General features: G+C 45.3%; 1 protein-coding gene across 1 annotated transcript in view; it reads right to left on the reverse strand.

Moving 5' to 3' along the window:
• LOC134447591 (A disintegrin and metalloproteinase with thrombospondin motifs 20) overlaps nt 1-12,500 on the reverse strand; it is a 158,820-nt gene that overhangs the window by 96,272 nt on the left and 50,048 nt on the right. Inside the window, exons 10-11 of the mRNA XM_063197114.1 lie at nt 10,388-10,529; nt 9,572-9,676 (exon numbers count right to left, since the gene is read on the reverse strand). Coding sequence (XP_063053184.1) covers nt 9,572-9,676; nt 10,388-10,529 — 247 coding nt within the window. The remainder of the gene's footprint in view (nt 1-9,571; nt 9,677-10,387; nt 10,530-12,500) is intronic.

A 12,500-nucleotide genomic window follows, 5' to 3' on the forward strand; every position in this document is an offset into this window, starting at 1 on the left:
ATGAGTGCTCTTACTTGCTACAGATCACTCTACACTACACATGATAGATCTACGGGGTACCTGTAGATGTCCTATGAGGCTACAGTTTCGTATCCTGCCCTTACCAGTCCCTACATCTCCATCCATGGCTGAAGTGCCCTTGAGCAAGGCATCTAACCCCAGATTGCTCCAGGGACTGTAACCAATAGCCTGTCATATCTGCAAGTCACCTTGGATAAAAAAAGCGTCAGCTGAGTGTAATGCAATCTCCAAGTGGTTGTGTGAATATTACAGCATGCGCACCCATCACATAATCCTGCATTAAAGTGAACGGCATTGTACTGTCTGCACGCAAGTATAGTTGTACAATATGCATGACATTGCTTTCCTGCACGCATGCACATTCTGCTGCAGGCATATTCTAGCCTTTACTCATCATGGCATTAACCATCATTATGACATACTACACATGCCATGCGATATCACCACACCAAGTTCATTTAGTTCATTTTCTCTCTCATGGTGGCAATGTTCTCCTTTGAAAACATAAATTGGCACTGGGATACGGCTAATTACAGGGCACGTTTTTATAGTGCAAGAGGCCCTTTACAAGGACTTCCATTAATGGCATATCTGTCGTAGCCACTTTCCCAGGAGAGAGAGTTAGCATTAGCCTCTGTGACTGCAAACTTTAAACGCACAATGAGGTCCTTTAGCCGAGGCAAACACCTGCACACACACACAAACCCAGATTCATTACGCAGTCAGTTACCTCCGCAAGTCTTGGCATTCATAGGACACTCTTGGCGTTCGTAGGACTCTCTGGAGTTTAATACATTTTCAAAGCGTACACAGTAAAAACGTGCCTTTAATTCGTTACTTTGGAACCAAAATACACTCTAAAAGAGGTTCAATCGGCTCTCTAAGGGTTGAATTAGCACTGCACTTTCAAAGTGTAATGATGGAGCTGCCAGGCCTTGGTCCATGACAGGCAGGTGTTAATAGCTTCAGGCTCCGACTAAACAAACACAAATGTTGCTGGTCGTCGTTGATCTTAGGAATGAGTCATAGAATTGGCCACCATTTTTTTTAGTTTTCAGGGCTCCATTTCAAAAGCACAATATTTTTTTCCCTCCGCATATCCAGTTGATTATTTGTTAATGGTTTACGTAAGAAGAAAACCGTCTTAACTCTCTCTGAAAGTAAGTGTTTGCTCTCAAAAGCGAGGAAAAAAACCTTGACCTTATTATTATACTTGCTCTCTCTCTCACACACCTGGCAACTAACCAAGGCTTAGTGAGTCCGACACACACACACTCACTCACACACACGCACGCACACACACACGCACGCACGCACGCACGCACGCACGCACGCACGCACGCACGCACGCACGCACGCACGCACGCACGCACACACACACACACACACATTTTCTATTCTACGTACCTCTCTTTATTTTGCTGTCTTTCTATTTTCTGTCTTTTTGTTTCCTTAGCCATCCAACCATCCATGTAATTTGCGAGAAAAGGAAAAAATATAACGAAAAAAAAAACATACGGTGTCCCATGGACCACCAGGACGCCTCTCGTGAAGACCTGGATACCTGTCAAACACAAGGCCCTGGCTGTCAAGGCAAGACCAAAGCCCTTGTAAGCCTCTCAGCCATTCTACTCCCTGCTGGCATTTCATGTTTACTGCCTCTTTGTTTAACTTGAAAGGGTGACGTGGGGTGGAGGGGTTGGAGGGTTGGAGGGATGGAGGGATGGAGGGATGGGGGGTGGTGGTCGGGGTTGGTGAAAAAAAAGTAAAAGCGAGCGAGCGAGAAAAAGAGAATAGAAGGTGGTAAATGAGAAAGAAGGGAGAGAAAAAAAAACACACATCTGCCAAGAGCATGGTGTGTTTGCTCTGCTCTGAGCGTGAAGGCATATGGGGCTGTGCTCTGCTCTGCTCTGCTCGAGTCCAATTAGACATCTCAAGGGTGCACAAATACGGCCTTGGAAAACAAAAAAACGCTGCCTTGACAACTCCTGGGCTAAAGTCTGTCTCCGCAGAGAGCCCTGGAGCCCTCCTGGGAGAGGGTCAAGATTTGCCTTTCATTGAGAGTGCCGTGAGATATTTGCCGGCTCTTATGAGGCAAACCTGCCCAGCTGTCGCTGGATCATGTGTTCTCCATTAAATATTTTCACACGTAAGCATGTGTGCACACATGGGGACAAACACCCGTCCCGGTCCCGCATTCCTCGACGGACATGGCACCTCACGGCACCACTGGTGGCGGCACACACACACACACACGCAAGCTCACACAAGCACACACACAAGCACACACACACACACACACACACACACACACACACACACACACACACACACACACACACACACACACACACACACACACACACACACACACACATGCACATACACACACATGCACATACACATACACACACACACATACACACATGCAAAGACACACACACACACGTGTGCACGTGCACACACATACACACACACACACACATACACACACGCAGAGACACACACACACACACACACACACACACACACACACACACACACACACACACACACACACACACACACACACACACACACACACACACACACACACACACACGCGCACATGGGCTGAACAATGTTATGCCTGCAATCAATGGCGATGTGGTGTTAATGGGTGAGATGTAAACTGTGTGGCCATTCAGGAAGAGGGGGTTAAAGCGATGGTTCGGAGTAGAATCACCCTAATGCCATTTGAACCATGACACCCATCCACCTTTACACCCAAAGTGTTTTCTGCCGCAGACTTACATCAACAGAGTTGCCGTGTTATTCGATGTTTATTCCGGTTAGCTTGACTCAAGCGCATATGGATACTGGGCACCGTCTCCAAACTTTCCCCACAAAAATAACATGTCATTACACCAAACTTCTGCAGTAGCACAAATATGGTCTGTACTCACGAAACGAAGCATTTGGAAGTTTGGAAATAGTCCAGGAGTTTAGTATTATCAACACAAGCTGAATAGCTTCTCTGCTGCTAAAGCTGTGCCAACGTTACTTCCGTCATATGAGACAAGCCCGTAAAAGTCTTCAACAAACTTCCAGAGGAGAGTGTTAAAAAAGTTTTCACTGAATTGTGATTAAGGCTTATATTTTCAAGGCAATACTTAAAAGATATTTCAAATCTTACCTACTATCAATTAGACAAGGATTTTCGTTATCAATACTGATGCTGAATTCACTTTTCATTGTGCATATTATGAGCTTCGTTGAGGACTCTTACATGCTTGTCTTAGATGACGGAAGTAACGTTGGCGCAGCTTTAGCAGCAGAGAAGCTATTCGGCTTGTGTTGATAATAATAAACTCCTGGACTATTTCCAAACTTCCAAATGCTTCGTTTCGTGAGTACAGACCATATTTGTGCTACTGCAGAAGTTTGGTGTCATGACATGTTATTTTTGTGGGGAAAGTTTGGAGACGGTGCCCAGTATCCATATGCGCTTGAGTCAAGCTAACCGGAATAAACATCGAATAACACGGCAACTCTGTTGATGTAAGCCTGCGGCAGAAAACACTTCGGGTGTAAAGGTGGATGGGTGTCACGGTTCAAATGGCATTAGGGTGATTCTACTCCGAACCATCGCTTTAAGAGAACATTGTACATCTGCTATCCTCCTCTCTTATTGGCTTTTCTCTCTGCCCTGTAATTCTTAGGAAGTGTCTGTCAAAAAAAAACATCCCCCCCCCACCACACACACACACACACACACACACACACACACACACACACACACACACACACACACACACACACACACACACACACACACACACACACACACACACACACACACACACACACACACACAAACCAAGGAAAGAGAGGAAAGAAAAACCATACATCAACTTACACCAAGAATGACAGGGTGAGGGGGTTGATTTAAAAACCACCCAGCCTTTCATTTTAACTGAAGGCAAGAGGGTTTTTTTTTTCCACGCAGCCTCACCTTTCATGTCGGCCCCCTCTGACGGCCCAGGGTTGAAGTTCACCGTCCCCACAGCAGGGACTGATTTCTTTACCGTCACTGGCAGCCAATAATAGATATCTATCTATTGCCTTAAAAACTCTCCCTCTCACACCATGCCACCAAGGTAGAAGACGTTTCCGCCTATCCTCACATGTAATATACTGTAGAATGTCTTCAATCAATCAAATCCTTTTTGAGATTGTTGTCTTCAGGTCCATGTCGGAACTAATCTTGGTGCTGCACGCCTGAAAACAAGGGTCCCGTGACCACACCAGCAGTGTGCATGACGGGCATAACAAAAACGAAACTAAGTAGTTGGGACATCTTTACCGTAGATCTCTGATCCGCCATGACAGTTACCTCTAATGCGCCTCCAGCACCTTCTACAAAGATGAGGACAAAAACAAAACCTCTGCTGCATATCTGCTACGATGGGTTTCGTTATCGACCTTGTCTTGCCACGGAAAACTGATGATAGGTTACTGAACACTGATAAATATGCCTAGCACCCAAAGGTCCAACAGGTCTCATTTCCTTGCTTTGTACAACTCATCAGGAAAATGAGAGAGAGAGAAAAAAACAAAGCTACAAGTCATCCAGAGGTGTTGGTGAATGGTCCAGCTGAGGTAGGTAACCCAGTCATTTGGAGTTAATAACAGCCTTGGGCTTACACGTGCAGAGCAGAGGAAGACATGGTGTCAACTGCTTTGTTGCGTCACCCTCCATTCATGGTAAGGGTAAAACATGTTCTTTCTGCAAGGACAAAAGTCTTTCTGCAAAAGCAGGAGTACTTTGACCCATATCTGTAATATGGAGGCGTTTTTGTTCTGCATACCATGTGTAACAGACATTTTGCTTGCCTGATGCTTTTGCCAGGATATGTCTGTGAATGTAAAGGAAGTTATTGTAATACTAATTGAAATTGTCAGCGAAGATTCTCGTGTATCATTCCATTCAGCCTACAGCTAAACTCTAGATACAAATGCAAATAAAAAGGGGCCATGGCGAGTATAGTCCACTGGTAACCTGTAAAAGGCAATTCTTCAGTTTAAGGAAACGCACACCAGTGAGGTGTGTATACGGCGGCCTAGTAGGTTACTTTATGAAAACAGTTGCCGTTCCACACTCAATGCAACTCATGCAACAGGTCTTCATGCAAATGTTATGGTCAAATAAAAATCCAAGTGCATGAAGTTCTGAGTGGGCAACCGCAACTGTTCATAAAATACAGTAACCTGTAAAAAGGCAGCAAATGAACATTCTCTGAATGGGTTTTCAATGAAAAGGGCTTGCTTTAAAGGCCTTCAGAAAAATGACTCACAAAGCGTTTCCCTCTCTTAACCATGAAGCCTTTTTTTGCCTGGCATACTTGGCAGGAACAGAGAAACTATGGTGGTGACATGAAAAAAGATAATCACCATTTTATTTGCGAGAGAAAAAAAACAACAACTCTGGGTCAGGTTGGTGGGGAAATAAAAAAAACGCTAGAAGAGATTAGCTGAAAGGCCGCTGCTGATATGGATACGAGCCGGCAGGGGCTACCGAGCACAGAGCGGCTCACTGCACCGAGAGGCCGTGGCTGCCAAAAAAATTCCGGCCAAGGCGACCCACAGCCAGCCCAGGCAGCCCAGGCAGCACAGGCAGCGCTGGCCAGCAAATTCTATTCCGCCAGACTGTTCAAGACTTCATTATCTCCCTCTAATGGTCTGAGACGAGGGGCAGGTTGCGCCGATTCAGAACGGTTCTGCCGGCCGGGCTAGAAAGAGACTTCAGCCGGAGCACAATGCCACTCTTTCAGCCTTTTTTTCTCTCTCTCTCTTCCTTTTCTCTCCTACTTTCCTTTTGCGAGTCAGTCATGTCCCGTCGATTTCACACATGGAAATACAGTACGGAGGGAAGGGACCATCATATTACGTATTGACATGGCGACCCCAGTCCCATTTACCAATAATAAGGAGGAAGGAAAAACAACTTCCTGACCTGCTCAGTCACATCAGCATTGGGAAGGAGCAACTGGCACTGGCCCAAGCTAAGGCATGGCAAGAAAGCAGAGAGACAAGACAAGAGACAAGCCTTTGATTCTCAACCCCAGTGACAAGATGAAAAAGCCCCCACTTTAGCAGGACACTTGGCAGTGACCGTACGGCTCCCTGTCCACCCCCAGCAATGACCCACTCAATCACAGCCTAGTGGATGTCAAAAGACCAGGGGGCAGGGACCTCCACAGAGGAGTCCATTGCTGTCGACGTGGATGACAGCAGGGCCTGAAAGGGGGGGGGGGGTTTGTTGGTGGGAGGGCTTTTGAAAAACAGAAAGGGAGGTGGCAGAGAAAGAGGAGGAGAAAGAGGAGGAGGAGGAGGAGGAAAGGAAAGGAGGGGAAGCAGAGACGTGGGAGAGGAGAGGGGGTGGTATTTATAGACAACAAGTGATGGGATGGCCTTGTTAGTGCTCAGCCCACTGGGCAAGATGACAGACAGGCCGCCAGGGACATGTGACCATGTTAGGCACCCCAGCACCCAGAAACACAGGGGAGGGAAGGGGAGGGGAAGGGGGACACAAGAGTGACAGAGGGAAAGACAGAAAGGAAGAGAGAGAAAGAAACTGAGAGGGGGGTGAGAGAGCGACAAGCAAAGAGAGAGAGCTGTTAGAGACATTACAGAGGGCGATAGAGAGAGAGAGAGAGACAGAGGGAGAGAGAGAGAGAGAGAGAGAGAGAGAGAGAGAGAGAGAGAGAGGCAAGAGACAGAGGCGGAGACAGAGAACGATAGAAAGGAAAATGGAGAGATGCAAAGAAAACGCAAAAGACAATGTTGGAGAGGATTACACAAGTCCAGACACCAGCCTGTTGAGATTACAGGGGGGAGTGCACACACAGGGAAAAATGAGAGTTTTTAATGTGAGATGTCAGCCTTTGAGCTATCCTGTAACACTACACATGTCCAGTGACCTAAGCCTGATCCATTTAATGACGTCCATTAAAATAATTCAACCTGAGATGGGGTTTAACCTCTGTGCACAGGGTCATGTGCTTACTGAGATCTTCCCGTGGTTTCAGAGAATCCAACACGTGAAGTATGTAAAGTATGAGATCTTTCGCTTGATTTCATTTTTTCCATATGTAACACGATGACGTTAGACAGGAAATGAAATATACTGTAATCGACTCATGGAGGACATAAGGTCAGATGCTGTAGTGTAGATTGATATCAGCAATGTGAAATGTACATGTACGTGTACATGAAATCAGACATGCAACTGTAAATGCAACAGAGAGATATGGAGAAAAACTGGGGTGAAAGAATTGGTCTCGGTTTGTGGTTTCTGCTTGTGTGGTTTCCTCTCTCTCTGTCTCTCCGTGTCTACCTCTCTCTATGTCTCTCTCTCTCGCTCTGTCTCTGTCTCTGTCTCTCTCTCCCTGTCTCTCTCTCTCTCTCTCTCTCTCTCTCTCTCTCTCTCTCTCTCTCTCTGTCTGTCTGTACGTGTGAGTGCATGCATGTACGTGTTTGTGTACTTGTACGTATACTGTACGTGTTTGCCACATTTTGCAGTTACAGTAGACAATGACTGACAAAAACGTGCAGATTGTTTTGGGAAAAAAGAGTGACTGGGGGAGAGATGGGGGAGAGAGAGAGAGGGAGGGAGAGAGAGAGAGAGAGAGAGAGAGAGAGAGAGAGAGAGAGAGAGAGAGAGAGAGAGACCTACCACAACACGATAGTGAGAAAAGGAGAGGCACTCAAGGTCTTTGGCATTCGTTCTATGAACACACCACGCTATTCATTTGAGCGGGCCCACAGTAGGCATCTCCATATTAAAAGCGTCCCTCGGAGAGGAGAGGAGCCCTACCCACATGAAAGAGTGCATCTCTGGCAGGTGAGCAACAACAGAGAGCCCCCACCCCCTCTCTTTCAACTCCCTCCACTTCAAAGAGTCACCAGTGGAGATGACACCAAAACCCTCAGCACCAAAAACAAAGGTGCAACGGGTCAGAAGAAAAAGGATAAGAAACGAAAGAGAGGAGGAGGAAAGAAAACGACCACCTTTGCATGCCCCGTTTTGTTTAGACATTCCTACCAGAGACGAGGGAAAAAAACAACATGGTGTCAGCCTCTCCAAGGAGCATCTATGTGGTACAGCGACATTTCGTTTTAATTTTCAATTTAAGAAAACTTAAGATAGAAGTAAACGTCAGCTTTACTTTACCATGAGAGAAGTGGTGCCACTCGAATTTGAAATTGAGCCTGATGAGGATGTATGGCGAAATGTATTGCTCAACAACAACAAAAAAACTGTGTGCAGTCCTCTTTTAGTCATTTTCTTAACGATAAGGACGCTTAATTATTGAATAGCCAAATCTATGATTAACAGTTTCAGGTAAAGTGACAACCCTTGTTTCTGCACATTGGATGACTACAACGCCATAAAATCGCGTCATGCCTCCATGCATTTCATTAGCCAAGCTCCACTCCCATGGTGACACCGATCCCGTTTCAACATTAACGTTCCCACGGCACCAGCCAACGCCACACACAACACTTAACAAGACAAACTCAAACCCCAAAACACTGACCGCCGGGTTGTTTTGCTTGGATTAAGATGCAGGCTCTTATAGCTAATGTCTTTCTCCACTCAAGTGTGGTAATTTCAGCGTTACCGCTGCCTAACACCCCCTCCCCCTCCCACACACCCGAGTCCGTACATGGCACAATACTGGACTCTCGTTTTTTGAAGTTGCCTTGATTCCCTTGATTGCCTCCTGTAGGGAAAGGGTTAAGTCCAAAGAGAAGGAGAAAGATCCCTATACACAACACCAGCCACCCACCACCCCCTCCCCAGCACCTCACACCACCACGTCGCACCACCACCACTACCACCACCACCACTCACCGTTCCCCCGCCGACTCTCAATCAGGAGATGTGGGGTCTTTTGTGTGCAGGCTAAGACTCAGCCTTGGGCTCCATTACTCCCTGACCAGTGACCCACTCACCCGCATTTTAAAGAGGTTCGCTGGGGTCACGGGTTCAGGACAAGGTGACTCAACTGTGAACGGCGGGCGGCATCCCCTTTCAAAGAGGCCAGCGCTGGGTTTCCTTCACCTCCACTCCTCTGGCCGACCACACATCACCCCACCACAACCCACCCCACCTTGTTCGCCTTGCATCGTTCCTACCGCTCCTCCAGTGTCAATCCCAATACCCTTAGCCAGCCTAATTAGCATAGCGTGCCGAAGGTGAAAGCCAGGAGCGAACAGCATTGGCAGCTGCGGGAGCTAATGCTACACAACACTTTGTTTACATGTAAATAAACAAACTAGCTAGAGTATAAATAACTATGGAATGCTCATCAGTGTTATTATGACCACCATTTTTGGCTTTCGACTGAAAAGAAACAAAGCACTTCAGGGTCTGTCTGGTATAGTGTGTCTGCAAATCCTCTAACAAGGTCAACAGAGCAGATGACCTTCTACGTACGCATTGATAACAATACATCTACTTATTCTGAAATGTTGTGTGACATGCTGCAATTTGCTGCCTTACCATTCCATGTCCACATTCAGTGCCATCAGCCAGGGGCATGTGTTGTGTTCGGCATCCTTTATGGTCCCCCTCGGCACTTGTGCACCACAACCGCTTGCATGGTTTCTGTAGAGAGAAGAGAAGAGAAGAGAAGAGAAGAGAAGAGAAGAGAAGAGAAGAGAAGAGAAGAGAAGAGAAGAGAAGAGAAGAGAAGAGAAGAGAAGAGAAGAAGGATTTCTTTAACATGCCAAGTATGCTTATCTGATTTGGTTAGACATTGCACAGGTCATGATGACATAGGTCAAGGGACCTGCCAGTCCCAATGTAAGGTCATTTGAAGAGTGATGTGTGACAACACAACATCAAAGGATGTGTGGTTTATTGGAATGTGCTCAAATCCAAGATAGATCAACTGGTGTTCATGTGGCAGGCAGACTTGGAATTTAAAGAACACACAATTAAAGCAGACCATTAGCTAATCAGTTTTAACTGCAGACAATATTCAAGATGTCCTTAGAAATGTTGATGAAATGTTTAAGTATTGTAATAAACTGCTAATTAATTGGGGTTGCGTTTCTCAACAGCTTCGTTGCTAGCTATGTTAGCTATTTTGTGTGGTTTTAATGCAATTGCCCATTGGCAACCAACTTCATTGATAAATGGCTAGCAAAGATACTTTCAAGTAAAGCCCAGGATCACAATATCTGCATTCCACAATGTTGTCCCACAGGAGGCAAACATGAAGTAATTTGTCCCTCAGGCAGAGCCGTATGAAGAATCAACAGGTCGAATGTCCTCTAGTTGACGTTGGCCGAGCTAGCCGGAGAGGTAACTTACCATGAAGGGGCAAACTCTAGATCCGGGGCCAAACATGAGTTCACACTGCCGGTTGGCATCGTAGAGCTGGCCCGGGAGCTGGGTGGGGAGGTTGTACGTCCTGCCAACAGGCTCGTCCAGCAGACACTCCCCGTATCCAGTGCTATCCAAGAGAGGGGAAAAAATAAATAAATATCAGCAATCATACAACAACACAAACAGAGACGAAAACAAATGAGAAAAAAAGCTCTGCTGTACTCTGTGTTTCACAGGTGAACGGAAAATATTTGCAGAACTTTAAACTGACTGATGTAAGTACAAATTGAATAGCTATTCAGTTGAATAGGGCTGATGTTCATTTCTCAACTCTAAAAAGATTTCAAAGGAATAATCCCTGCGAATGAATCTGCAGCATAGCTGTATGTATATAGAATATACGTATATATTGTATATTCTATAAATGGAATATGGCAACTACATTGTAAAAAATTGAAGATTCCTCAGAGAACCTTCAGCTGGATGCTGAGGAGCCCACAAATTCCCAGAGGAACCCCAAAAGTTCTCTGAAAAACCTAAACCTCTTGGAAAAAAAACAAAGTTCCTTGGTTTAGGTGCTTTTCTACAGTGGCAATCGCAGGGTTCCTCAAATGAGAGGAACCTTTAGAGGTTCTTTAGTTTGCCACTATGGGGGGACACATAATGGTTCTCTGAGGAACCCTTAAAAAAAAATCAAGTCCCATTTTTACAAGTCCCTATAGGTTCATCATAGAACCTTTAGGGGTTCCTACTCATTGGCAACTGGGAATTCTTCTGTTTCTTCTTCTGTGTAATTTTTACTGGGTACATGCATTTTGTATACTTTGTAATGTATAATTCTGGCACTTCCTTAGATGCTGGCTTTATTGTCCAGAGGGATCATGATTATAATATCCACAGTGGGTGGTCTTACCTAGTAATACAGACCTAATCTAGGTCAGGTCTTTGTTATTCAAAGCAAGTCAGACTGTACAATACTCCCAACTTGGGAGCCAGGCTACTGTATTGAAGGGCTGTTTCTCAAAGTGACAGCTCTCATTGCACCAAACAGAATGGAGGATTAAGTATTCCAGTGACTGCAAACATGATGAAGCATACAGCATCTATCAAAGCAGATAATCTCTATTTTTTTCTTCATGACAGACTGTGGCTTTGCCAAGCCCCTACCTCACAAAAGAGCAGCTGCTAAAATAACAAATTGATCACCAAGATGCATTAAACCACCAGTCTGAGACCAATCACAGTCATATAGGGGAAACAAAGCAAAAAAGAAAAGAGGTTTGGCTTTCATTCAACAACAACAAGAAAACCTGTCACGGGGCTAGCATTCTCCCTTGTTGACTTCACAGACTGATGGAGGAAACATTGGACACAATGGTGTTGGTTGATGTGTAATTATGTGACATGCTAGCACTTCTTTTTGCAATTTGTCCATGCACAGAAGCTAACCACCTGCTTTATACACCAACCAGCTGATTCTTGGAGGCCAATAATTACCAACAGCTTAGTCTCAGTAAGTGTAGTGGTTTTTCTTTTCATTATCTCAGACCGCGCGAGAAACCTTTGTTTCTTGAATGCTCGGGGGAATTACTTCTATCTAACAATGAGAGGGACGATGAAAGCTGTTGGAACAAAAAAAAAGTCCAAGGGTAGGAATGGAAAGGGGGTTTTGTGTAGAGCCTGCTTTCAGCACATTGTCAGTGTCTTATCATGGTCATAGAAGCTTTGGGGCACAATATTAAAAACAGAACTATGAGGAATCACAGGACTCGTGTTTTGAACAGACCCTCTGTGAAGAGCGAATCAACTATGTGTGAAATGGTCTTACCCATAACACCCCCTGGCACCTAGACAAGACATGCACCTAGTAATAAGTAGATAGAATACTATGGATGTTTATTTGGGGACACAATCTTAAGCTGTCATGTCTGTCACAAGTGCCTGTGTAACAATGAGCTCCATCAGGATCTAAACGTTTTATCAAGTAGCTCTAGGTATTTTTGAGAGATTTTGAGAACCAAATTAATGTACGTGAAATGTACACATATAGTCGTGATTTAGCTCAACTCGCCTACATAATAATATCACTTTTGGTCTA

Source organism: Engraulis encrasicolus, chromosome 4, assembly GCF_034702125.1.
Source record: "Engraulis encrasicolus isolate BLACKSEA-1 chromosome 4, IST_EnEncr_1.0, whole genome shotgun sequence".
In the NCBI taxonomy this organism is placed as follows: Eukaryota; Metazoa; Chordata; class Actinopteri; order Clupeiformes; family Engraulidae; genus Engraulis; species Engraulis encrasicolus.